Consider the following 27,434-nt stretch of genomic DNA (forward strand, 5'->3'; position numbering starts at 1 on the left):
TACAATGCTGTTTCTCAAGTATTCAATGCAGGGGAGAAGTTCAAAACCTGTAGGTGTCCAAGTCACATTTGCTTGGGGGACGGGGGGGAAATAACTCTAAGGATGAATCTTTGTATCTTTGTGTCCAGTGTTGCAGGACTGGAAATTAATTTTGAGTTTGTATTTTCAACAGGACTTAATGTCCTGCTGTTCTCAAGAAGGGAAACGGAGAATGATGTAAACAAGTGAGCTGCCAGTCTGTTCTGGGTACAAGAGGCACCAAAATGTCATGTCTCGGCCAGGGATAGAGGAAAGCAACTGGACAGTGATGAAACAGCCATCAGCACCCTCTGCTCTGGAAAACAGCTTTAAAAACATGCAGCTACAGCGTGTAGGCCGCCTCTTGAGATGGCACATACCAGAACCTCCATAACAATCCTGTGGCTCAGCACCTCATCGGAAAGGGCGGTGAGTTACGTTTCCTGTTACTCCTCATGTGAACCTTTGTGCTGGTTACTCATCCTAATGGAACCATTTAAAACACCATACGTGATGAATTCTGGCCCATGCCAACATGTTCATCTGTAGCTCCTGATCTGAGCCACTCCCAGACCTTTAGTCACGCTACATTCCATGTTAGTCACCTTGTATTTTGGGAGGAAGAGTCATTGAGGTAAAACTGGAGACCACGAGCTGAAACTGAGCCCGTGCAGTTTGCAGTGTGGGTTCATTTGCCTTCATCGGGGCGTACGGCTGGCAGCGGCTGCAGGTCTCAGCCTCCACGGTCTGATAAAAACACTGAACTGCACTAAACTGAAAGCCAGAGCATATTTTAGGAGCTTGTTAGTGATCAGTTCAAATAAATGACCTCATCTCCACAGGACAGGAGACACTGTACACTCTGAAAAAGCAATTCCAGGGAGAAAACTGGATTGAGTATGCAGTCTGTGTAATATCTGCACATCTGTCACTCTCTGTGCCCCTCCACAATTAGTTCAGCATATTTTAAATGTAGATAGTGTTTCAAGAAGCTAAATTCTGCTTCCCTGTGGCACTTCATGATGAAGAACTGGAAGACAAAAATGGAAGAACAAAATGCAGTTTTGTTTCGGAAGGCTGTAGTAAAGAAATTATTCCTCCTTTTCCATGTGTTTCATATTTTATTACAGAGGCATCTTAAAGCCCAAAACTGGGTCTCACAGAAATAACCAATTCAAGAGCTTTATAGTGAATCTCTGGCTGATGATAAATGTCACTGGTACTCTGATTTGCAATCCCTAAATTTCAGTGGTTTCTTACTGTATTGTCAGTGTACCTGGGCGGCAGGAGTTTCCCAGCGCCTGAAGAGTTAACAGCTTTCACTGGTACATTACTTCCAAATCTGATGCAATGTTTGCCAAACTTCAGTAGAAGCCAATAGCTTGATGAAGAATGCTTGTGCTCTGGAGCTTCTGAGACAAAATGGAGAAGGAGGAATTACTCAGAAAGATGGGATGGATGAGAGGAAAAGTCCAGTAAATTACTGTATGTTCTCTTGAGGTGTCTTGTGATATTCAAAGTTCAACAGCTGACGTGTTTTAATGTTAAAGTACAAAGGTGTTTTTCTGTGCCATCTCAGCTCTGCTTGTGTAACAATGACTCAGCTCTGCAGGCCTGGCTTGCAGCCCACGTTCAGAGTCTGTAAGGGCATTTTCATTGCAAAAGCAGCACAGAAAGCAGCTCCAGATTTGTGGGTTAAAGAGAATTAGGAACTGTGGATGCTTTTCATCTAATAAGCAGGGAACTAGAAGTAGTGTAATAGCTAACAGCCAACTATAAAAGAATTGAGGTAGTTTACATAGTTGTGCTAGGGTGAAAAACGTCAGAGCTTGGATTTGAGGCTTTAGTTGTGGAGGGAGAAGTGTTCTGGACATTCTCCTTACCATCATGAGATCTGAAGCTGGATCGGAAGACAAACTACAGAGATATCACCCTGGGGCAATGGACAAAGGCTGTTCCAAATGGCCTTGACAGTATCTGGTTTTGTTCGCTGTTAGACAGCTTCTTTTGAAACATATTAATAATGATTACCAGCGGTTTAGGACTTATTTCTTCTTTCTGTTTTTCAAGGTGCTTCTTTGCTATCCCACTGAAAAACCTCACCCCAGAAACCGTGTGCTAAAGCGGCTCAGAGGCAGCGAGAAGGGGAACAAAGGGAGCTCCTGCGCTGCAGTGCAGCTTGGATCAGATCCAGCAGACTCACAGGCAGACTGGAAAGATGCAGACAAGTAATTTTTAGAATAGACCTAGTTATTAATTGTTGCTTTCACTGGCATAACATGCAGACACAACCCTGTGATTTTAGGCTGATGGCGTCTTTATAAGATGCCCTTTAGAAGTCTCCTTACATCATAAGCACTGGGAACTGCCGCATGTTCCTCTAGGTCATTGAGACCTACAGAGAAAGACTCGCTATTGTGGCAGCACAGATCTTAAAGCTCTATCACATGTGTCCTGGGAAGTCAAAATACGCTTGAAACAAACGAGACGACGAGTATTACTCATTTTCCCCTTTTTACTACAAATCTGGGTATCTATTTCTTAAGCTTTCAGCTCCTGAAGTTGGTAGCTTATTATAAGCTTTGTTTATTTAAGGTATCTTTAGCATAAGTTTTAAAAACCAAAACTCCGTTGTCTTTTTTTTGCCAATCTCATCACAGTCAGTCTCACAGTCCTTTGAATTGTGACTCACTATTTTTGTAACCCTTGAGCATGGCAGTACAAGGACAAGCAATAACACGCCACAGCTCTGTTTGTCTTGTGGCTGCAACTTCAGCAAACACTGGGCCTTATTGCAGGGTTACAGGATTGGAGAGAAAATATTTATCTCCACAATTGTAAATAGATAAATATCATTGTCCTGTGTCATACACAGAGTGACCTAAAGCAGGTATGAGTAATATTATGAGATAGAAATATATATATTGTTATTTCCTTGTGGCAAATAGCCCTATTTTTATCTGAATAAAGGAACAGAACTGAACTTGCTGCACATACTCAAATCACCTGACTGGCTGTCCCAACTTAAACCCTTGTAACCAAAGATAAACAGATTGTTTCATTTGACATTGCTCAGGTAGAAATGATATGCTGTTGCTAGGGCATTAGTTTACGTTAAAAAACAGACCCAGATTGTGTTTTAGAATGTAAAGATTCGTTGGAAACGTTTCTTTGATCCCAGATTCTTCTCTTCTGAAAGTAGGTTGCTTTGTACTGGTGCCCAGTGACCTACTTCTGAAACCGCTTGGAAAGGAACACACGTTCCCGACCGCAGGCCCCGTGCCCTGGCAAAGGCTGGAGCCACCTGTGCAGTCAAGCAAGTCACACCATAGAGATTTCTGCTTTTTCAGCTCTGCATTTATTTATACACAGTTCACAGTCAGCTGCTTGATGATTCTGATTCACCAAGAGCTTCTGGAGGAAGAGCAGGATGTGTGTTAACCACACATGCTTTGTACAACCACAACAGTTACCACACCAGTTCAGAATAAGCACATCTCCTTTGTATCAAATTCAGTACTAAATTATTTTCTAAAGAAATTCTGAGGTAAAGCTGAAATTCAGTAAAATTAAATCACAAGGCCATCACCTCCAGTTTAGGAGATTGCTCTGTACACGTCATGTGTGAGAATCACAGAATCTGGCCCACAATATATAAACGCTGCATTCTGACTTTAAAAAGAAGTACCTTTCAACTTGATAATAATTATCATTGAAGTAGTATAAACAATTGATGCACATATGAAATGTGTAACATTCAGGGCATGAGTTTACTACACAGAGAGAGCCAAGAGACAGAAAAATAGGTTATTTAAGCAGCTCTCTGTATTCAGCCTCCCCCCAAGCCCCCAAAACAAAAGAGGTGGGATCTGTACAGGCATGTAGATGGCTGTCATAGATTAACAGTTAGGACAATTAAATTAATCCAATCAGTGGACACTGCAAAATGCTAATGGTGGCCTCTGTAGAGTACCTTGCCCACAGGCTATGGAGATTAGTTTAATTCTGTTAGGCCCTGGAGTTGTGTGCACAAAGCCGAACTGTTTTGTTTATCTCTTTTGATAGAGGGATAACTGAGGAAAATAATGAGGCTTTTTACATGGAATTGATTAATTTAATCCATAATTGTTTTTAAAATAGAGTCTGCATTCGATGTCAGCAGTCATGTCCTGTGCTTGCTTTGGGTAACATCATTTCCCTGAACAATGAAGTTTTTAGCAGTCATCATTAAAAAGGTATTTAAAGAACTACCCATGGCAGACCCATCTTGTTGGGACTTTATTCTGATCTGTTGCTTTGAATACTTAAAATGAAACCAAACAACAATAGTGAATGCAGATTAGTCATGGGATTTAGTCACACTTAGAAAAAAAACAAGTGAGAACTCCTGTGTTTTCTGGTTTACACAGAAAGGAAAAAGAAAAAAAAAAAAGACATTTCCCCTTCTCAATCTAGAGGGACATTAAAAAAACAAAGACACGCACAATAAAATCTTTAATACAAGTCTGATGTGCTCACACACAGCCCGGTCTCTAGATTAGCCTGTGGTTAATTTCCAGTTCAGCAGACATGACCTTTCGCACATGTAAATATTAATTACTGGTGCCCTTCCTCCCAGGACCCTGTGGTATTGTTTGGTTCCTGCAGCAGTGCCTGGGCTCTAAGGCCTTGGAGCAAACATTTAGTCACCCTGGCACCAAGCAAACAAAACGAACCTACTGGAAACACTGAGCAGAACTGGCAGCATAAAGAAAACAAATGTGATATTGCCTAAACTTGCCTTTTGTCCTAAATTTAGGCAGCCAAATAATATTTCCAAGGTTGGTTGTTGCCATGGGGCTGTTTCGGAACTTTCCACTGACCCTTTTCTTCTCTTACTGCTTCTACGTTGTGAATTATTGTTGGTACGATTTATTTCCTTTCTGCTGTAAGCCAGGAGGTGCTCGCAAACACATGGCTTGTTAGGAGAACGGAAAGCAAAAGGGTTTCGTTGTTGTGGTTTTTGTTTGTTTGTTTTTAAAGGGGGAAAATAGAGTCACTGGGTACTGAATCCTGCCATTCATGGATAGGCTCCTTAACAGCAAGTTCATCTGGCTGCACTGAAGGGGTTAGCAGCAGATAGAACGCTACCACGTAAGAAACTTCCTAGATTGTGTACTCCAGATACAATATAAAATGAGCTGAGAGCCAGTCTGGAAGGTGTAATCAAGCTTAATTAACACAAAGCATATTTCCACATCAGTTCACAGGAGGAAGTTGTGCCATAACTTGATTAAAGCTTCCTGAAATCAAGTAAACAGCCATTTGAATTACAAATGTCAGCATTTCATCACAGGGCTCGTTTTGCAACCTCATATTAAAGCATTAAGTTGTCCGGCAGCTGAAATTGGTGCAAAGGGCTGCTCAGGAAATGGGCGCCTGACAAGGGGCACGTCCTGCCCGCACCACACGTGACGCACCAAGAGTCACCAACACTTGGTGAATTTCTAACTAATACTTTTTTCCCCAGTTTTTCCAATTTACACTCTTCCCAGCTTTTCCACACAGCCCCACACCCCAGGCCCAGCCCTTACAGACTGTTCCAGGCCCAGCCATAAGCACTTCCCCTGGGGTCAGTTGGATGCGCTGGTGTCTCTGGGGGCCAACAAAAAGCTGGCAGCAAGGGTAACCCGCCTTTCTCCGGCGCTCTTTTCCCCACTGTTCACGCCAAGCTCTTCCAGGAGCATTGTCTAGGGCTGGAAAAGAGCTAAAAGAACCGCCCCACGAGCAGCCCCGTCCCCATTGCGGGGCTCCGGGCGCCCTCACCCCACACAGCAGCACGAGTGCGCATGCGCACAGCCGAAATCTGCCCCTGCAAGGCGGTTGCCCCCTAGCAACAGCGCTGACCTCACCGCGCACCAATCAGCGCCGAGCAATACCCGAATCTTCCAGAGCTTTCCCTACAACCGCCCAGCCCCGCCCTTCTGTATCTTTCCTCCGGATCACCCAATCAACACCCACCGTTCTTACTGCTGCACCAATCAATGCCGAACTTCCAGGTCTTGCCACTAGCCGCTTCACTGCACCTCCAGATCCATCCGCGCCTTCAGAAATTTCCAGAATTTTTAAGGGTCTGAGGTCCCACACTGAGACTCCAGGACCCCCTTGTCCCCGAAAGAGCGATTGGAGGGGGAGAAAGGTAAATATTTTTCACAACGGTGGTCTTTTACTTGGGACTACTTTGGGAGGCGGATGGACACGCGCATTTAAGAGAGGCGTGGCCTGTCCGTCAGTAATCGCATAAATACGGGCGGGGCTGCGTCACGCAGCAGATTTCGATTGCAGTGGAGTGTGAGGGTACTTCTGACGAGCAGCGTTCAGGGCCGGAGACGTGAGTTGATGGGTGGGAGAGATTTGGGCGGTTGGGGAGATTAAAGCGGGACGGTTTTTACGGGGAAGCAGTTGTAAGGTGGGGTGGGTTCTTGTTGGGCAGCATTTTTTGTTCGGGGGGGGGGGGGGGGGAGGAATTGTTCAGAGTTTCGCGTTACTCTGAGCCGTATTGTTGAGAATTGGGGGCGGGGGGGGGGGGGGGAGGCGGTGGCGGAATTAAATAATTTTCTTAAGAGAAGGAGGTTGCGTTACGGTGAAAATGGCGGGGGCTCCGCTCGCTCTCCCGGAAGCCGGTGGATGCGTCACCGCCTGGGGAGGCAGCTCAGCGCCGGGGCCGCCATTGGCTGCCGGGAGCGGCGGGGGCGCGGCTGCTGCCGCAGCGCTGGGAGGGGGACAAGGGAGGGTCTGGGAGTCGATTGGGGAGAGGCGATGTGAGGAATCTGTTATAGGAATGTAGTGTGGTGAGGCTCAAAAAGAGGTCTGCTTAGTCCGAAGTGTGGGGTGGTTGTAGAAAACTGTAATTTAAAAAATCGCGACTTGAAAAGCAGTGTAAAGCAGGAGTGTCTTCATTTAGAAATAATGCAAAATTGTTTCTTCATTAAGTAGCTAAAACTGAAACTCTTCTATGTCTTACAGTTCAACATGCAGATCTTTGTGAAGACCCTGACTGGCAAGACCATCACCCTCGAGGTTGAGCCCAGTGACACCATTGAGAATGTCAAGGCTAAAATCCAGGACAAGGAGGGCATTCCCCCTGATCAGCAGAGGCTGATCTTTGCTGGCAAGCAGCTGGAAGACGGGCGCACCTTGTCTGACTACAACATCCAAAAGGAATCCACCCTGCACCTGGTGCTGCGCCTGAGGGGAGGGATGCAGATCTTTGTGAAGACCTTGACCGGCAAGACCATCACCCTTGAGGTTGAGCCCAGCGATACCATTGAGAATGTGAAGGCCAAGATCCAGGACAAGGAGGGCATTCCCCCTGATCAGCAGAGGCTGATTTTTGCTGGCAAGCAGCTGGAAGACGGGCGCACCCTGTCTGACTACAACATCCAGAAGGAATCCACGCTCCACCTGGTGCTGCGCCTGAGGGGAGGGATGCAGATTTTTGTCAAGACCCTGACTGGCAAGACCATCACCCTCGAGGTTGAGCCCAGTGACACCATTGAGAATGTCAAGGCCAAAATCCAGGACAAGGAGGGCATTCCCCCAGACCAGCAGAGGCTGATTTTCGCTGGCAAGCAGCTGGAAGATGGACGCACCCTGTCTGACTACAACATCCAGAAGGAATCCACCCTGCACCTGGTGCTGCGCCTGAGAGGTGGCATGCAGATCTTTGTGAAGACCCTGACTGGTAAGACAATTACTCTGGAAGTGGAGCCCAGTGACACCATTGAGAATGTCAAGGCCAAAATCCAGGACAAGGAAGGCATTCCACCAGACCAGCAGAGGCTGATTTTTGCTGGCAAGCAGCTGGAAGATGGGCGCACCCTGTCTGACTACAACATCCAGAAGGAATCCACCCTGCACCTGGTGCTGCGCCTGAGGGGAGGGATGCAGATTTTTGTCAAGACCCTGACTGGCAAGACCATCACCCTCGAGGTTGAGCCCAGTGACACCATTGAGAATGTCAAGGCCAAGATCCAGGACAAGGAGGGCATTCCCCCTGATCAGCAGAGGCTGATCTTTGCTGGCAAGCAGCTGGAAGACGGGCGCACCCTGTCTGACTACAACATCCAGAAGGAATCCACCCTGCACCTGGTGCTGCGCCTGAGGGGTGGCTGTTAAGTTATTGTGCATCTTGCTTGACAACAAGATTGCCGATAGCATTTATGTTTGCACTGTAGTTCTTTAATGTCTTAAGTTAAATGCAAGGTGAATGCAAGCTTAAGTAACTGCTGAACAACTGTCTGTTGAAATGCTAATAAAGTTTTCTGTTGCACATTACAACTTGTCTGTCTCTGTTCAAGCTGATAAAACTGGTATATTTAAGTGGCCTGCTTACTTTGACTGTCTTCCATGGCAGTTTAAGCCTCTTTGCATGTATAATGAGAACCCTGTGGTTCTGGATTAAAGTCTTAAATTAAGCACTAATACCATGGTTTTTCTTTTTTTCAGAGATTATCACAACTCAGTTTCCTGGAAGGGTTATTGTTAAAGACCCTGGAAAGCCACACACCAAATTAGGGGATGGGAATGTCAGGGCAGTGGGGTGGGATTTCCTGCAGCTTGTGGGGTCTTTTAAATTGACTCGTCCTGTGGGGTGAGTGTGAACAGCTGCAGTGCCTGATGCTGCTGTGGAGTGGGTGGGGGCATGGGGGGCTGTGGGGTTGAACAGGAGCAGTTTGTGGGGTGTTGCTCTGGGTGAACATGGAACACAAGATCTGGGAAGGGCCCAGGCAGTGAGAATAACTGTGGGGGGTGCCTTAATACATGGGGTCCGGTGAAACTCTTCAATACTGGATGGTGATACAGGACTGAGGAGTATTAACAATTTTGTGGTTTGATCTCAATTAAAAAACTTTTTGAACAATCATTTAATGCCAGAAGCCAAGGAGTTCTGCCTGAAGTCTGGGTTGTCTCTTTTTGCTTGGGCTTTGTGTGTATTTTTTGGTGTTGGGGTGCTTGTTTGTGTTTGGTTTTTTTTTGATGGGGTGGTTTAAGTCCTCTGGAGAGATGGGATCACAATGTTTTAGTTCAACTATGTAGTGCTAAAAGGGGGATGTAATCAGCAATCTGTGTGCCCTTTCGCAGAAACTTCACCAGGGAGTAGGGGTTGTGGGTGTCTTCATCTGTTGAATTTTGACAGCTGCTAAGCTTGCAGTGGAACTCCTGGGATCCATGTGCTGTGCGTGCAGTGTTTCTGTGCTGGTGCACTTTGATTTTTACAGATAACCCTGAATTATGCACCATATGAGTGGGGATTTTTTTTTGTCCACTGCAGTGTTGCTGTGAAACCGAGTTCCTCCTGGACTGCAGCTTTCAATGTAACATTACCGGGTGTCTGTGGTAGATAATGCATTGCATTAGCAGTGCTGCCTTAGCATGGGTGTAATCATGGCCAAAAAAGTTCCACTGCTGTTTTCATAGAAAACTGCACATGGTAACTAAGTTGAAGGTAGTTTTGATGGTTAGAACCATGATTTTTTTTTAGTATTTATTTTTTTGAGCAGCAGTTTTGCTCTGAAGTTTTGTAAATAAATGCTATCTCTACCATAAGAGAGACTTTCCTTAGATGACTTGAGTTTTCTACAATAGCTTCTTTTGCCTTTCCTTGATCTCTGCTTTTTCCAGTTTAGCCACTGGGGCAGGTTGCCCAGAGAGGTTGTGGGGACTCCCTTGGAGACGCTCAAAAGGCATCTGGATGTGGGGCTGGGGAACCAGCTCTGGGCGGGGGGGCTGGACAAAATGACCTCCAGATGCCCCTTCCAACCTTCCTCTGATTCTGTCACTTCTGGGTGTTTCATTGCTTGTTAGTGTATAAAGTCTTTGAGCCATTCATAGTCCAGAGGAGATATAGCCCTGAATAAATTTACATTACTTTTTCTGCTGCTGATTTACTGCATGGTAAAACTAGCTGCTTTATCTTCTCTGGTTAATAATTAAGAGATGTCCTTTCTCAAGTTCTAATAATGAAGCCATGCTGTAGGTGACAGCTGCAGACACCACTCAGGTCGTGCAGGCACAGTTTGCTGGTTTAGGTCTGTCTGTGGCAGGTCCCCTTTCTCCAGGGTCACTCACTGGATGTGACCTGTTGCAGAAATGTTGCTCATGTGTCCATGTGCGGGTTTCTCCAGCCTTGGATGAGCCTTGTGCTGAACGTTAATGAGCTGTGTACTTGGCTTGCTAGAAATGGCTCAGAACAGCATGTCTCTAAATGCAGAGGACAAGGAGTGAAGTCCCCAGATGCTGTTGTGCTGTGGCACTACCTGGGTGAAGGTACCTTGGACGGGTCCCCACGGGGACTTGGGCTGGGCTCTGCTCCTCTTGGATGAGCTGAGTTATCCAGGCTGCTCCTCCAAGTTATCCCCAGCTCACAAAGGGGTGGCCATCACCAGCTGGAAGGGATGACTGCAAGGGATTTCTTCATTAACAAGTAAAACTCGTTGCAATTTATCTTAATGAATTAGGGAAATGCATATAAATTACAAGGAAATGTAAATGGAGGTTACATAGTTTGCATTTTGTACACTGAAGAAGTTATGAATGAAAGACTAAGTGGTATCAGGCAATAGGAAGGACTGATGCTGTTAGGATGCAGTGTTTTCTCATGATGGGGTGGCACCTCTATTCAGTCTTCTTAGAGACAACCATTCATAACCGAAATAAGAATTTAATAAGTTTTAGTCAGAATCTATATGGTATTAAAATAGAGTAATCCTAATGCTCCCACATTGACAAAAGATTCTGATAATTGCATTTAACCCTGCTGCAAGCTGAGCTTTTCGACCGGCCTATCGAGGCTGTCCTCGGCAGCAGCAGGAATTGGGGTTTACCGAGTGGCCGCTGGATGTCACTGTTTCTCCGCGAAAGTGAGTTTTGCCACATTACCGGTGCATTTCCTATTTTGCTGCTGTTTTGCTTGTCAGCGGAGCATTCCTTCAGGCTGGAATCCTACAGGAAGGGAGACATCAACTAGATGTACACTTCAATTTAAGGAATAGAAGAAGTGGATGGTTCCTTCAAAGGCCTAAGTGCATAGATATGAGCTTTTAAATATGATGATGTAAGACTAGCAGTTACAGAAATGCACTCATACTTGAGTCCCCAGTGCTATAAGACAACTTTTGACATTGAACTATATTTAAAAATACTTGTATTTTAGATTGTGCACTGGCTGGTGTCTCTAGAGGTACAACTATAACAAATGAACCCGCTAAAATTCATCCCTTTGGTGTTGCGTGAACAGTTGCATGAAAATAAACAATCTTGCCTTGCAAAAATACTTGATATTTTCCTAAATGTGACAACGGACCTTTAAAAGAAGCAGTTTTTTGTTAACCATATGGCTTTTGTGAGGTTCGAATGAAGTGCTGGCCTACCTCTTGTTTTGGAGAGAATTGTAATGGTTCACCTTTGTGTGTGGTTATTCCAGGCTCCCCTGCCATGGGGATTTTGAGCTGCTGCCCCTTAGGGTGGCTACAGATATAATGCTGGAATTAAATCGCAGGCACACGTAAGAGACTTGGATCTTCTGTTTACAGTATACAGAAAGTGCGATATTCATCATAATGATGTGATGGTTTTCAGTATTTGGTAAAAATGGACATTTGGGTGAACAGAGAACACACATTTTAGGAAATGTGGTTTTCTTCCATCTTTTCAGAACGTTCTCTTCCTCATGCTTCCTTTTGCCTTCTCTTTAAGCAGGTTCCAGCCTTTGGTTTTCCTGCCATGAATTACTGTGCTTCTCTATCACCTGTAATTCCATAATAATTACAATTATGAATATTTTTCATAATATTATTAAATTAAAATTACTGATTTGACTTAAAATGTCACCTTGTAGCTAAGAGTTTGACTTCTCTCTTCCCAGATTGAAGGCTTCCACAGACGTGTCTCTCCTATCAGGAGAAGCTTGGCGCTATCAGAGACATTTCCACCAGTAAAGTACGTACTGAGCAATTGCAAGATTCCTTCTTGCTCCCTCAAATAAAAGCCTCAAAAGGCAAGAGGATTACACGTTGGTTTTGAAAATTCAGGCTGGCGGGTGCAATTAAACCGTATCTTTTATTATCCCTGCGCTGCTGTGGGTGGCTTCATCCTGATTGTGGTGGTGAGATGCTCGTTAAGCATCACAACCAGCTCCGCTGGCTGGTGCTCAGCAGTGACATGATCCCCTTGCTGACCTCAGGACGCTGTCACTGGCAAGTGAACATTTGGGCAGATTGTGTATTTTTGTTTCCTGTGTTTTCTCCCTTCTCAGCACTGGAAGTGCAAGTGCTTTCCTCTGTGTACCCTGCAAACGTGTGCGCATGTGTGTGCACATACCAGAGTTTGTGTTCCCCCAGCAGCTCCGTGTTTCTGGTTTGGTTTGGTGACCTCTCTGCTGGCAGCGATTCCTTTCCCAGCAAGCTGCACATTCCCCTTCCTCTGTGCAAGCTATTAAAGCCAGATGCGCAGAAAGGGCTCTGTTACGATGCACTTTTGTGGGCTGATTTCATTCCCTGGCTAGAACGGTGGCCTGACTCCCATGCAAGCTGGGGGAAAAGCCGAAGAGCATTTAAACCTCTAAGTCTGACCTAAACTCCTGGGCCTGAATCTATGTCTGTTGATATCACAGTAAATTGAGTGTAACGTGACTAAAGCAAACTAAATCAGTGCAAGGCTGGAATGAGGGTAGGAGAGATGAGATCTGGTCTTGTATTTATTTATGTTGGTTCTTTGTAGGTTATTCTGTGGTTCCTGATAAATCGTTAAGCCTGGAATGAATAAGTGGCTTTGCATTGTTCCTGTATCAGCTTAATTTTGGAACAGGAACCAGAGGAATTAGCTTGAGATCTTATGCAAAACCAGGAAGGAGGAAAATGCGCCCTGCCATTTAATGATGTATTTATAGGGAGGTTGTTTCGCATCCTGCATCTGACTCAAAGAAGGAGCCATCTGGGAATGTTTCTACGGATGACAACCGCATTCCAGGAAGCCCCACATCATCCTGCGGTCCTGTCGGATTAGGATTGCTGCGGGCTCTCTTTTGGATCGTGGTAGGTTTGGAAGAAGAAAAGGCACAGCCAGAGTTCCATATGTCACGATGCGACGCCCCTTCTCAATGTTTTTGGACCAAAGGTTAACTAAACTTCTGAGATTGCTTGGGGAATGTGCCCTTGCTATCAAGCTGTTGATTGGAAAAGCTCTTTACAGTCTTGTTAGTCAGTAAGATTCTCTAGATGAGCACTAGATCACATAAATGGCTTTGTACTTGTCTACAGAATGCAGATGGGATTCGCTCTGCAACAGCGCTGTGCTGGGGAAGGCTGTTGAGACCGGGGGTGCTGAATGTCCTCCTGCATCGATGCCGCAGGAGATAACGATCATGCTGCTCCTCGGGCCTGGGTTTTGTTAGGAGTGGAGAGACAAAATGAATTCACTTGGTGTGGGCTGGTGTCTTCTATTCCCAGGGGTCCTGTTTTGTGAGTGACAAGTGAGGAGGCATTAGTCTGCATGCATGGTCTTAACTCCAATCAGTTGTAGGGACGCTCAGTCCGTGCTCCCAGAACCTCCAAGGCTCAGACTTGCGCTCGTTTGGGGAGGCAACTCATCAAGAAGTGGGAACTAGTGGTGAATTATGTAACCAGTAGCCCAAGTGTTTTGGAACCGGGGCTGCTTCGTGCAGTCCGCTGAGCTTGTGACGAGCAGCTGACACTGCGTGTGTTGTAGGGTGATGCTCTGGGTGGTTTATCTTCTCATACAGTTTTCTCTGCCTCGTAATGGGGTGTGTGAAGTGTGAGGAGAGCTGGCTGCCCACGGTAACAGTTGACCTCAGATGTTTCAATGCATTCTTGCTTGTCCTGGGGCCGAGAGCGCCTTGTGACAAACCTCACGACCAAACCACGGGCTTTAGCACGGCCAGGGTCACGCCAGCCGCCTCCCTTGGGATCTGAGCGGGCGCTTGTTGAAAGGCACGAGATGCCGCCTCTATACGTGCAGGCAGGGGTTAAGCGTTATGAATTTGCAGAAGCCAGCCAGCTTTCCCATATAAGAGCACTGCACTCATTGGCTCTCTTTTACTGAGAAATCTCTCTAGTCATTTCCTGTGCAAGCCCTTCTTCACTTTGCAGAAAGCTATAGACTTGAGTAAATAGCACTAATCCATGGTTATTCCTTCTCACAGGCAGCCTGGATTCTCTCATGGACCACCACCAGCTGGGAGTTCAACCTTGTGCCGTTCCTAGACTGCTAATATGAGCACGATCTCTGCAGAAGAAGAGGTCTCTCACCCATGGATGTAAATAATTTGGGCTCTGTTTTCATGCTTATTAACACTTGTTGGCATTTGACTTGGTTTCTACCGAGAGGTTATTTACCCTCTGAAGGATCCGTTGGGACTCCTTGTCAGATCGGTTCTTGGGTGGAGCTTCAGCAACTCGGGGTAAGTGCTGTGCTCTTCCTCTGACAGCAGGGCTTGTGCTGCGCTACTCAAAATGGCTTGGGAAAGTCGCAGAAAGAAACAACTCGGCTCTTGAGTAGAGAAGTGAAAGTTGAGCTGGCAAACAGAGTGCTCTCTGTTTCCTAGGGATGCACAAAGTGGACGTATATATTATAGGGTCCCTTTTTTTAGGACCATTTTGCTCTTGCTTTTAAACCAGACAGTCTGTCTGTGCAAGACACAATAAATAACTCTCTTGAGCGCTGTGGAGAGATGGAAACTGCAGCTGAGGAATGATTTTGGGGAAAGGAAGACAGAAAAGCACAACCAAACTGTTATGGAAGTACAAATAGCCCTCTAAAGGATCTGCAAATGTACCAGTAAGTGTTTTGGGGGAGGAAGTAAGTCTGAAATGGGATTATAGGGTGTATGTCTGTATGTGCAGAGGAATGTGTGTTATTAGAGTGCAGACTAAACCGAACGGCTGATTTATGGTAATGGTCCATCTTGAAATCAGCCCTTGGATTTTTTGCTGTGAGCTGCATAAATGTTTTGCGGCCGTTTTCTGCCTAGAATTGTGTTTTTCCACTTACTAATCCAAGCCAGAATGCTAATGCTGTGTCAATTTATGTCCTTGCTGGTACAGGCTATGGAGTCTGGCTGTAGTCCCAGCAAGGGAGACTTCTCTTCAGAGAAAGCCTGTTAACCATTTGGAGGGAGCGCATGTGAATAAGACGGAGTCGTTTAAAAGGGCTCTGCTTCAGGTTGGTGATCGTGGATGTTTCCCTGCTGCCTCACGCGCTGTGCGCGAATCCGCAGTCGTGTGCTGACTACAGATAGCTTGCATTGGGCGTGGATCTGAGATATGTCCAGATATACATGAAGAGATGTCTCAAAAGGGTGGAAAAGGAGTACAGGATGTATTAGATGAGAGCGGTGGGCTGGCTGGGTGCTCTGGTGAATACTGATGCTCCCTGCATGGCAGCTCTGGATCAGCTTTGCTCGGGGAGAGCTGTGCCCTGTTCAGGCTCTGAGTGCCCACCTGCCGCTGGGGTGTGTGGTTGCCTGTGCTCGCATGAGGAGCCAACAGCTCCAAACATTGGGGAGATCCCACTCATTTTGCCATGGGATGAAATGCGAGAGTGCATGAGGGGAACGTAATTTGTGCGTGTGTTTTCCCTCTAGAGACAGTGTAATGCTTACCAACAGAGAACATAAACAAACTTATCACTGTTCCAAAGATGGCCTACAGTTAATCTTATCTTTTTGGCCACTTGGTGTCTAGCCTGTGTTGGCTGCACTGAGACAAGAACAGTGATCGTAGTCTCCTAAAGATCCACTTTCTTTGCCTTTTATGTAAGGAACCTGTGCTGCTGCCAACAGGTGAGGTCATCTCACAAAGGGGGTTCCGATGTTGTGCAGACAAGTTGCCTGTATTTCATGAACAACTTCTCCAGTGGTGCCCTATTTAAGGCCTTGATCCTTTATTCAAAATTCCTACTGTGCAGAGTTTTACTGAATCTCTCTCTCAAGGGACCCATAGTCAACTGTAGGAACATTGGGCCTGGAAACGTGCTTTTCTCTCTGTGCCACACTGAATATATTCTAGGCTTGTGACCAAATTGTGTTAATTCTCCTCCTCCTTTGCAGGTTTAGTCTCTCAGCAGGGAACGTCTTTGCAGATCACCTCTGCCAGAAATGGATAACTTCACAAATGGGCAGCCGGGCCCGTGTCAGAGGAACAGGTTGATAGGAGTTCTGGAAACAGATGACAGTGTCCCGGAAGATAAACCTGCATCTAGTAAAAAGGAAGAAAGATCAGGGCTTGGAAAGAAAGGAGAGCCACGACCCCTGGAGACGCCTTATCAGAAGGAGAGCAGTGACTTCGCTCCTAGAGTCAAGATTAATCTGAACTATTGGCCAGGGCTTGTCAGCAAGTGAGTAACTGTTGGGTATTTGGGGTGGGATCCCCGTTGATCTCTGCTGGGAGGGAGCTCTGCGCGAGTGGACCATTCTGGCCAGGGAGGGATGTAAATTACACCCCGTGTGGTGGGACCGACTCTGGTCCTGCATCTATCTCAGGCTTCTCTTTCTTTGTGCCCTGGATGTGTTCCAGGGCTGCACATCAGACTGGATCTGGGAAGAGCTCCAGCTGATGGAAAGAGCAGCCACTTAAGAGAATTCTGGGAAATCTGTTTTTGCCTTGACTCAAAAATAAAATACTTGTTTTATCTGATGAACTTTTCTGCCCTCCCTCCTTTCCTACACTGTCCCACTAGAACTTATTGCACACTTGTTGTCTGCTCTCTAGAGCTTCTTAACACTTAGAATTTCTTCCCTAGCCAAAAGGACCCCAACCGCTTTGACAGAGACAGGCTCTTCAGCGCAGTCTCAAGGGGCAGCCCCGAGGCACTGGATGGTTTGCTTGAGTACTTAAGGAGGACCTCCAAATTTCTCACCAATTCCGAATACACAGGTAGATTCCCATTCCATAAACAGGGTTAGCAGAGGCAGCACTTGTTCATGTGGGAGGGAAGCAGGGGAACCTGCTCATGTTGGTTTGCTTTCTCTATGCCTCTGTCTATTCTTTCATTTTCCTAATGTCCATCTGAGGATGGAAAATGCCATTAATTACATGTATCCTAAGGCTTTTGCCTCTACTGCAGACTAAAAATACTGAGTAAGACATCTAGAATTATTGTTGTATTTGGTCCTACGGTGACAGTTAAGTTCTGCGCACACTAAACTGCGTAATACAGGTGTTTGCAAAGCACACGTACAACCTGTTGGACGTTCTTTTTCTACTAGATGCAAAGACTGGGAAGACTTGCTTAATGAAAGCCCTGTTGAACTTAAAAAATGGAAAGAATGACACGATCCCAGTTTTGCTGGAGATAGACCAAAAGACACAGAATCCCCGGCCGCTTGTCAATGTCGCGTGCTCTGATTGTTACTACAGAGGTAAGGTTTATGTTCCAATGCTGTGCCAGAACAGCCTCCCCATTAGGCAGGAGAGAGGTGCAGATACAAGGAAAAAGAGGAGAGGAGGAGCTTATGCTGCACTGCAGTCCCAGAGTTCTGGTGCAGTTAGTGACAGCCTGCCCACATTTTAGTTCTAATTTCTGATTCTGGTGCTGTGTCCTTTTCAACCCTGAATTGTACACTTCACTTCTGCAGCTTTGTTCTCAATCTGTAAAACAGATATGATACATGTTTAATAACCCTGGAATGTGAGAAGATTTGCTTGGGAAAGCTCAGAAACCCCTAGAAGTGAAAAAGCAATAGTATATCACTATTTCAGAATGAGTTTTGCTGGTTGGGTTATCCTTTTAACAGCAGGCACACAGTGTAGTCAAGTATGTTACGGTTGTCTCTATCTTCTCGGAGCTGCTTGGGATCTAGTGCCAGGCAGGTGTAATCACCTGGACATGCATTGAATTTCTGACAGTCCTGGGGCTTCTGAATCCAGTATTTGCAACGTGCTTTTCCAATGAACATTGCTGAAGGCCATCAATTGCCACCCACCCTGCCCAGCACCGAGACTGCAGGATTGCTGTGCAGAACATGCAGCGACTGTTGAAACAGCGCTTTGCTGAAGAGTCCCGTGCCTGTTCCCTCTGATAGAGACACCGAGTGACAGGTTTTGCTGTTTCCTTAGGCCAGACAGCACTCCATATTGCCATCGAGAAAAGGAGCCTAGATTTAGTGAAACTTCTAGTAGAGAATGGAGCTGATGTCCATGCCAGAGCCCATGGTGAATTCTTCAGGAAGAAGAAAGAAGGAATTTACTTTTATTTTGGTGAGTCCCATCGCTTTCCTTATTGCCTCACTGTATGTGATGCTGCTGGTTCTAAGTTGGGTTTGCCCCTTTGTGCATTGGTCGCCTTCTCTACTGTCCTGTAATCAAGCTCTTGACTGACTTGAATGGCAGAATCCTTTCACAGGCAGTAGGCGCTTGCCATCATCTTTGGTTTTATGCATTTAATCCCACCTGAGGGGCTTCAGACACACACAAATAATTGATTAGTTTAGCCATATCAGGAGTCTGGGAAAGTGTTTCAGCTGTACGCAGAAATAAGAGTATTTATTTACTGTAAAACCCCCTCAGAATCTCGAGACAGTGAGAAGGAACTTGTTCGGTGTTCCTCTGGTAAAACTGTGGGCTAAATATATTTTCCCAGAATTATTTTTCTTCCCCTTTAATTTTTTTCACCTGTTTCTGCTTCCAATCTAAACACTATATCAATCTCTTCAGGTGAACTTCCCCTCTCCTTGGCTGCTTGTACCAACCAGTTTGAGGTGGTGGAATATCTTCTAAACAATCCCCACCAGAAAGCCAGGATCCAGGAGCAGGATACGCAGGGCAACACCGTCCTCCATGCCCTGGTGATGATTGCAGATGACACTGTGGAGAACACCAAGTTTGTGAGCGCAACATACGTTGAGATCTTGAAGGCAGGTGTGAAGGTTGACCCAGCGTGCAAACTGGAGGAGATAGTGAATTATGATGGATTGAATCCTCTGCAGCTTGCTGCCAAGACGGGCAAAGTGGAGGTAAAGACAACTAAGAGGAATCCTTGGGGTTACTGAGAAATGAGGAAGAGTGCAGCGCACATCCTCAGCGCAGCAGTGGGGTTTGGTGCTTGGGTTTGCGCCCAGTCCATGGTAATGCTGCTGACGGTGGCAGTGCCGCAGGAGATGACACAGGAGGTCTCCCCCAGGTCACTCCAGTTAGTGTCTGCAGAGTCTCAGCTGGATGCTGCTGCTCTCTGTCCCAGCCAAGACAGCTGATCTGGACCAAAATGGGTTCTGCTCCTGGAAGAGCTGATACAAGGTGTAGTTAGATTGTCCTTTAGCCAGATAGTCTGTTGTTTGGATATATCAAAGTGTATAATGCAGAAAGCAAGATGTCCTGTGTTTGAAGGTGATTTGGGTATGCTTGTGTCATCCTCCACCTGCATTACATACAGGTTTTTCTGCTGTGCATCCTGTTTCTTTACAGATCTTCAAGCACATCATCCAAAGAGAGATCAAGGAGCCGATGTACAGGCACCTGTCACGCAAGTTCACTGAATGGACCTACGGACCTATCCACGTGTCTCTCTATGACTTGTCCTCTCTCGACAGCTTTGAGGAAAACTCTGTGCTGGAGATTCTGGCGTACAGCAGTGACACACCGGTGAGCGCTTCTACTGAAAGCCAGCAACGCTTTTCTCTGCCTTTCTACAGTTAATGTTGTATTTCACATGATCGTTTTTCTGGGAAAGAAATGCATGATGGAAGTATTTGCGTATTTTATTGTTTATAGTCTGCTTGGTGTGGCTCTGATGATCTATAATATGAGAGAAATTTTGCATCTTTTGGTTGTCTGAAACCCGGGTGTGTCCAAATGCCTTGAAGCCAAGCAGAAGTAACTTCTTACGGAATGGTTGAGTTCTTTCATACTGAAAGGCCTGACCAAATAAACCCTTAGGGACACCCTAACTGGAGCCACTGGACTCCAACCCTGAAAAAGTCAACCCTCTGGTGAATTTGCATTCCTGTTGACACATGGGTACGTTTTTGTTGTTTGTTTTTCCATAGAAACGGTACGAGATGGTGGTTTTGGAACCACTGAACAAACTGCTTCAGCAAAAATGGGAAACGTTTGCTGCCAAGAGATTCTACTTCAGTTTTGTCTCGTACTTGTCATTCATGATCATTTTTACAGCCATTGCCTACTATCAACCCTTACGGGTGAAGGTACGTACAGCCTTTTTTCATCTGGAAGGGCCTGAATGAAGCTGAGTTTAAAAGGTGTGGGGTGGTTATCATCACTACCTCTGCCTGTCCTCAGTGGTTTGGGTTTTTTTATCTTGCAGCCTTCATTTCCAGTGGAGTTCACAGCTGGGGGCTTCCTCTGGGTCTCTGGACTGATCATTATCTTGCTAGGAGGCATTTATCTAATCTTTGCTCAGGTATGGGGAGTTCTCATCTGGTTTCATTGTAAGACTGAAAAAAGGCAACCAGCACTGACGTGGAGGCAACAGATTCTGTTCTCCTGCCATCAGGATGTGCGTGAGGGGATGACAGGAGCGAATCCTGCTCTGGGACAGCGTCAGTGCGATCTAGCAGTGACAGGAGCAGCACAGGCCAGGTTGCTGGGCAAGAGGAAGAATGGGCTCACAACAGTAAATAATTATAAGAGGCTTCTGTGATTTATGGTACTAAAACGCATCCTTGGCATTTAGTGCAATCTATTAATAAAGATATAGGGCTGAGCCATGATTCAGTCCTTGTTTATCCTTGCCCTTTGTAAGTAAGGCTTTTTTTAATCTTGGAAGGATAACTAGCTGAAATTTGGGATCTTGAAAATGAAAGCGTGAAGAGGAGCAAAGCTCTCCCCTGAGCGATAGGCTGTGCCGGGCAGGAATCACCCTCTCGCATGCCCTGTTGTTTTGATGAATGGCTACCGTTGATTTTTCTCTATTAGAGTCTGTACTTGCGGAGGAGACGCCAGTCACTGAAGACTATGTGCTCTGACAGCTGCACTGAGATCTTGATGTATGTCTCTGGAGGGCTTTTTGCCAATGAAAGCACGGGTGAAATCAGTTATCTGCTGTGTGCAGCTAAGTTGCCCTAACATTGCTAGAGAGATGGTGAGCGGGAAAGCGATTCTCTGCCGCTGTCTGCTCTTTCCATCCCTTCCCTGCTTGCTTCTACCTGCTGCATCTTGTCCTAACCCTTTGTTGTGATGGACTTTTTTGGGTAGGGGCTGTCCTTGGATTTTAGCTGAGCATACAGAAGGTCAGACCCTTGATTATTTCCCAGTTGAGAACACACACTTATTAGAAAAAGAGCTCAGGTTTTTAATTATACAGTCACTATGACTCAGATTTGGTTGAAAGGAAAGTAACCTCGCATGTGTGTGCATGTATGTGTGCATGTGTTTGTAAGTGGTAAATTGGTTTCCATTTTCTATCAGTTATGTGAGTTACATCAAGCAATTCAGAGTTCAAACTGCGAGATTAATTAGTTCATAACAGAACTGCAACGATTTTTGTGTCTGCTTATAACAGGATTTGCTTATATAAACTATGTGTCTGGTTAACTGCCGCTTTATACACTCCATGTGGCCTCATAAAATGTGTTTGCTTTTCCTTGCAAAACAGATCGGATCTACAAATGGGCCTTTTTGCTGCGGTAAGTCGCTGTGTCGCTCATTCTGCTTCTCTCCAGCTTCATCCAGGCTTTCTCCTTGCTGCTGTCAGCCGTCCTGTATGGCGCAAGTTCCGAAAACTACGTGGCGGTGATGGTGTTCTCCCTGCTGCTGGGCTGGGTCAACATGCTGTACTACACCCGGGGCTTTCAGCGCACTGGGATCTACAGCGTCATGATACAGAAGGTCAGTACTCAGAAAAAACTTTGCGTGACAAAGCTTTTGGGTGTGAGGAACTAACAGAAGTCCGGCAATTACTTTTCTTCTCTCAGGACAACAAAAACCATAAATGGAATTGAGATATTGGCTATGGAAGTAAAGAAATTGCAGGAGGAGATGAGATCAGTGTCTTCAAGGAAGTACAGTTGTGGCAAACCACTGGTTTGCCATCTTTGAATATAGAGAGACAGTGGAAACTTACTTGTTTGTTGTAAAAACTCAAAACTAGCAGTGAAAACCAGTGACCCTGGAACTATTTGCTATGCTTGGGCTGAGAAATGTTTCCCGGTCCGTAAAGGAGTCTGGGACTAGAAAGACAAGACAAACAGAGGTGAAATGAGGTGCCAGGGAAGAATCCTGATCACCACTTGTGTGAAACACAATTGGGATGGAAAAGAAAGAGATGTGTGTGTTGAAACCATTTGGAAACAGCCATACTGGGGAGCTGATGTGATATTTATTTGTTTCAAAGAACCTATTCATACGAATGTAACAACAAATAAGTTCATGTAGTACTCTCAGATTAAGTACCAGTGATGTTAATTACCTAAGGAAGTAATTTAACATGTAGTAGTAGTTTCTTGATAAAAGCATTTTCCAGCCTGCTTTTGGTATTGTTACTGGGGGTCAGTTTATGATGTGTGAGAACAGGAGATCATTCTGGTGATTTCATGTGAGATAAAGAATGGCTGATTTGTTTCAGACTATCCTGAGAGATCTGCTGCGTTTCCTCTTGGTTTATATCATCTTCCTCTTTGGCTTTGCTACAGGTAAGGTCTTACTTAGCATTATATGATAGGCTGGGCTGCAAGAAGTGAATTTTCTGAGGAGGATTCAACTATTTTTCTCCTTGTAGCTCTGGTTACGCTGATGGGGGATGCTCCTTCGGTCCCTCAGAACAAGTCTCTTGCTCAGGTGGAGAGCGCTGGGAGCCACGCTATGTACGGCGGGCTGCTTAGCGTCTCCCTGGAGCTCTTCAAGATCACCATTGGGATGGGCGACCTGGATTTCCAGGAACATGCCAGATTCAGATACTTCGTCATGTTCCTGCTGCTCCTCTTTGTGATCCTCACTTACATTCTTCTGCTCAACATGCTGATTGCGCTCATGAGTGAGACTGTCACGAAAGTTTCTAAAGACAGCGAAAGCGTCTGGAAGCTGCAGGTGAGCTGTGGTGCTGCTCAGCAGTTATGTTGTGGCCCAATCTCCCATAACATCAGAGATGACAGTGCTCGTCCTTGTCCTAAGCCTCAAGATATAAACTTCTCATTTATTTAAATTGGCCACTCTGGAGGTAAATCCTAACACCATTTTTAGAAGTATTTAAAACTCATGCTGTTTACTTGGCTACCAGCCAGTCCAGATCCATGTGCATAAGCAACGTGAGAGAGTAACTGCCTGGTACTATTAAGCTAAGCAGCACTTTGGGTTTGGGTTCAAAAATGATTTTCTAGGTCCAATTAGTTGCTGATTGAGGAAGATTTAATCAAAAAGAGGGCCTGGGCTCTGTATCCCGTTTTCTCTCTGACACAGACTTCTCTTTCAGAGGGCTATTGCTATTCTAGAAATAGAGAAGGCCTGGCTGTGGCGCCAAGGTGGGAAGAGGAGATCTGGCTGCTTCATGTCAGTGGGCCTCAATAAGAAAGATGAGAGATGGTGTTTCAGGTAAGGCAGATGTGCCGTGACCCGTACACTCTAGCGTAGTAACCGGTTCCTGTGATTCAGAAGCTGGTTACCCTGAACCACCACAGGGAATTTCAGCGCTGAATCAATGCAATGATTCAACCCCATGTTCCTGAGCACATGCAAACTGGTTGGTGATTGCAACGCTGGAAGTTTGAGAGCTGGTTGAGCCACCAGCATTATCACCAAGACATAGTGTCACCAAAAGACATCCCGTTTAACCCACATCTGTGTGGGTGGTTATGGTGACAGGGTGTCCACAATGATGTGCCCAGAGCAGGTAGAACCTTTCCCTACCCAGCAAACCCAACTGTAGGCAGCACTTCTGTTACTCCGGGTTGTTATGGTGCATGTATAGAAAATGGAACCATGGAGCATCCTTTACATGAAGTATATTCCCTGGGAGGAAGTGGAGTATTTTAAAACAAACACAGACCAGCACACAGTATGTAGAGGGAGAAGATATTTACCTCATGGAGCTAATACTACAACAGATCTTTACTCAAAGAAAAGCTCTGTAGGATGTTGTTGCTACAGCCGAACCATTAGGATTGTGTTGGCAGGATGAGCTGGATTGGGATGCTGCAGGACAATGAGTTATGGACTGAAATGCTGTGCTCTGTGCATCAGTGTCTGTTGTATATTGTCTCTCCAGAGTGGAGGAAATTAAATGGACGAATTGGGCAAAGGACATGGGAGTTCTTAAGGAAGACCCTGGAAACACCAGTGATTCAGAAATAAATCCAGAAGGTAAACTAAATCATGAAGAAAGGTCTTCAGTATCTGTTTAGCTTCCTGCTTAGCAGCTACTCTTGGCATGTTATTATGTCTTTGGTAACAGAAATTCTAGATAGGTCAGCTTACTTGTGAAATTGCTGAGAAAAGCAAGGGCTGTTCTTTGCTTTTGGCTCAGTAGCCCAAATGCATGGTGCTTTTTGTAGGGAAGGTACAACTTAGGCTTACTCATATCACAAGTGTTAGAATCACAGGGCTTTTAGAGCTCAAATCAGAGCCCGAACACTGGCAACTTTGTCAGATTCTGCCTTAGATAATTGTTTGCTTCCCTCGTTACACCTGGGAAGCAGGTCTGGAAAATGGAGAGCTGTTACTTTCTCTAGAAATAGTTTGTTCAGCCTGGCAGAGTGTGGGCAGAAGATCCTGCAGATTTAAACACGGCTCTTGCTAGATGCCAGTTTTCTAGGACTGTGGAAGCTGCAACACTTAAGACACTGTCTGGTATATGTTGTGTTTTCCCTAAACCTGCGCTCTTCTAAAAACCGGGTCCCTTTGGCAGCTTCCTGCTGACAAAGGGCTGCTGTTCTTATGTCTCCTGCTATAGAGACGAGATCATGGAAACGGACGCCACAGAAACAACCGAGATCAGCTGCTTCAGAGGAGCAGTCACTATTGCAGCCATCAGCAACCGAGATGATGCCTCTAGAGGGACAAACTAGAAATCTTTAGCAGGTTTTCTGGATCGCAGCCTTGCTTCCATCTTCAAAGGAGTAGTTCTTCCTAGAGCAGTTGGAGGAATTGAAGGCATTATCAGTATTCAAGTGCATTTCATTGAAGACTGTGGTTCAGCCTGTGGCCATAAATATTTTCGTGCACTTTAATCATTCGTTTTCTTTCAAAAAACTATTTTTACTCAACTTTCTCTGCCTGACACTTTCTTATTACTATGTCTAACGGTACAAGAGCAAGAACAAGATCACTGGGGCAGTGGGGAGTGGCGTTTGGGCCGGCAGTGCTTCTGAGCTGTATAGAAATAATGCTGTTTGCCATAGGATGGAGTGCGCTATCTAAGAATGGGATGACTTATTCTTTTGTCCAAAGAGACTGCGCTGAAGTGCTTTGGAATAAAAAGCATTGTAGAGGCGTAAAAGGTTGCTAAGGATGGAGTTGGCTTCTGTGCAAAACACTGCTGGTGGGAGACACGAGTGGACAAATACGCAGTCTTCAGTCATCAAGAGCCACACTGAGTCTTGTGCTCGGTGTTTAGCACACGGCAGAATTCCCATTTTACAGTATTATAATGAAATCATTTGCACGACGTGCACATTTGCTTCAGAGTACAGAAGTGATGTGGATTTCCTGGACCTGTAGCTTCACATGATGAATTTCTGAAACATCTATTTTTCACAGGTTGCTTTGTTTCTGTAGAAAAATGTGGCTTCTGAGACAGATGGGCCAAAATGCTTTGTGTGGTTAATGTTTCCTGTCGGTCTATAAATTATTACAAGGACCTCATTGCTTTTTGACATGTACACGCTGCCTCGGGCAGGATGGGAAACATCCTTTAAACCCTGTAGAAAAGAGATAAAAATAACAACATGTATTTCTGCAAACTATCAATATAGCAAGTTTACTTAATAGAAAATGTTCATCTTTGGATGTATTTTCAGAGCTTCAGCCTCTCTCAAAAAGGAAGAGAAGTTGAGATCAGTGTGGACTCTAAGGCCTTATCAAACTCCTGGTTGCCGGTCACGCAGCGCTGTGCTGACCTCCCTGCCACGCGAGTTAGCTCTTGGTTTTCGTGACCTCCTGTCAGTTTATGCAGCCACATCTGAAGCTGTAACAGCTGATGTTGCGTTGGATGCATCTTTCATAGAAGGAAAGGGCTACTGCTAACCCTGAAAACGCTGCAGACTACAAATGTCACTGCCTTTCCTTCAGTAAGATAAACAGTGCAACTCAAGATCCCCTGTCTCTCATTTCTATTCTGAGCAAGTGAAGCTGGGGGGTTTGTCTTTTGGAAACAACCCTCTTAATCCTGCCACTTACTGCATGCACATGACTGGCAGCAAAAGCGTTGCTTTTCAAACTGGTTCCCTGTCACTTCAGACAGGTTATACCCCTGTGCTGGGCAATTCCCTCTGCAGCTTCGCTGCATTGGGTCTCTGCATTGTAACCAACTTTTCTCACTCCACCTTCTGCTGTTTTCTTGCTTTGTGGAGCCTTCAGCTGCTTTTTCCATCTATGGCTTTGTCCTGAGTGTTCCCAAGATTTGGCAAGGTGCTCATATTGCACGAAAGGATTGTCTGCAGCAGTACAATAATGCATTGCTGTGCTTGGTGCTTTGCTGTGGTAGGGAGACTTTGAGATTCTCAAGAAATGCAGAATCTGATCTGCCATCCCTGCCCGGAATCTTAGTAAACAACAAAAGAGAAACCTTGCTTATTGGTAGTGGTTTTGATGGCTGTGGGCTGTGACAGCTTGCTTGCAAGATAACCTGCCTCTTCAGCCATTTCTTGAATCTGCTTCTCTTTAAATCCCTTTCTTGAACTTACGGTGTCAGTGTATCTTTTGGTCTGCATGGAAAATGTTCTTAAACATCCAGTGCTCACCCTGAAACAGAACCTTGGTGTTCCTTGTGCTTCACAGTCGCGCCACAGACCACCAGTCCTCTCGAGCCGATGGACGGGGACAAGCAGATGCAGCAAAGGGAAATGTCACGTTGGTCAGAAGATGTGGCAGTGCCCAGGCTGTTGTAGCGTTCTTTTATCTATGGAAAAAAGGGAGATTTTTGAGCAGTTACAAGGACTCTGCAGTGGGATCTCTCCTATAGAGCGGCGGCGAATCAGCACTATCGAGGTTAATATCAGTAATGTCTTTGGTTTTGCCATCGGAGCCGCTTCCCGTTTTGGTTACGTTAGAAACAGGAAGGCTGTCGTGGGTCTATTTGTGGGATGTCTGCAGTTCCTTGCAAGACGAAGGGCTTAGAAGCTGACTCATAGCTTTGAAGTCCCAACAGGAATTTGAAATCCACTCTTCACAGATCATAATGTTTTGTCAGGAAAGACCTCACACGAAATTATGGACGGATGAACTGCCCTCTCCCTTCTGCCTCTTGTGATGGGT

At 45.5% G+C, this 27,434-nt stretch overlaps 3 protein-coding genes across 8 annotated transcripts in view; all 3 read left to right on the plus strand.

Annotated features, from left to right (window-relative positions):
• PIGL (phosphatidylinositol glycan anchor biosynthesis class L) overlaps positions 1-4,176 on the plus strand; it is a 58,909-nt gene extending 54,733 nt beyond the window's left edge. Inside the window, exons 9-10 of the mRNA XM_065852865.2 lie at positions 173-447; positions 2,089-4,176. The gene's annotated coding sequence lies outside the window, so the exon portion shown is untranslated. The remainder of the gene's footprint in view (positions 1-172; positions 448-2,088) is intronic.
• LOC136109881 (transient receptor potential cation channel subfamily V member 2-like) lies at positions 361-25,953 on the plus strand. Of its 6 annotated transcripts, none has more exons than XM_071817097.1 (21): positions 2,115-2,246; positions 11,924-11,997; positions 12,947-13,091; positions 14,219-14,476; positions 14,694-14,853; positions 15,120-15,237; positions 16,124-16,410; positions 16,816-16,949; positions 17,282-17,434; positions 18,132-18,272; positions 18,729-19,027; positions 19,476-19,652; positions 20,057-20,215; positions 20,335-20,643; positions 20,946-21,016; positions 21,692-21,857; positions 22,594-22,660; positions 22,747-23,054; positions 23,437-23,555; positions 24,229-24,323; positions 24,913-25,953. In XM_071817097.1, exons 7-21 carry the CDS (start codon positions 16,172-16,174, stop codon positions 25,035-25,037), a joined length of 2,562 nt encoding a protein of 853 aa, XP_071673198.1. In that variant the 5' UTR covers positions 2,115-2,246; positions 11,924-11,997; positions 12,947-13,091; positions 14,219-14,476; positions 14,694-14,853; positions 15,120-15,237; positions 16,124-16,171; the 3' UTR covers positions 25,038-25,953. The 6 variants fall into 6 exon arrangements, with proteins under 6 accessions (XP_071673200.1, XP_071673198.1, XP_065708933.1 ...); XM_065852861.2 differs by lacking the exon at positions 14,694-14,853 and having other exon boundaries at positions 20,335-20,430; positions 20,524-20,643; XM_071817099.1 differs by lacking the exons at positions 2,115-2,246; positions 14,694-14,853 and adding an exon at positions 361-447.
• On the plus strand, positions 6,258-8,337 carry UBB (ubiquitin B). The gene is made up of 2 exons (XM_065853177.2): positions 6,258-6,388; positions 7,024-8,337. Exon 2 carries the CDS (start codon positions 7,030-7,032, stop codon positions 8,173-8,175), a length of 1,146 nt encoding a protein of 381 aa, XP_065709249.1. The 5' UTR covers positions 6,258-6,388; positions 7,024-7,029; the 3' UTR covers positions 8,176-8,337.
• Positions 25,954-27,434: the final 1,481 nt, after the last annotated feature.

Source organism: Patagioenas fasciata, chromosome 19 (assembly GCF_037038585.1).
Source record: "Patagioenas fasciata isolate bPatFas1 chromosome 19, bPatFas1.hap1, whole genome shotgun sequence".
Lineage (NCBI taxonomy): Eukaryota > Metazoa > Chordata > Aves > Columbiformes > Columbidae > Patagioenas > Patagioenas fasciata.

Coding starts and splice junctions, on each gene's coding strand:
- UBB (XM_065853177.2), top strand. CDS start 7,030: ATGCAGATCTTTGTGAAGACCCTGACTGGCAAGACCATCACCCTCGAG.
- LOC136109881 (XM_071817099.1), top strand. CDS start 16,172: ATGGATAACTTCACAAATGGGCAGCCGGGCCCGTGTCAGAGGAACAGG. Junction 16,411..16,815: donor TGGCCAGGGCTTGTCAGCAA/GTGAGTAACTGT, acceptor TTTCTTCCCTAG/CCAAAAGGACCCCAACCGCT. Junction 20,644..20,945: donor GGAAGAATGGGCTCACAACA/GTAAATAATTAT, acceptor TTTCTCTATTAG/AGTCTGTACTTGCGGAGGAG.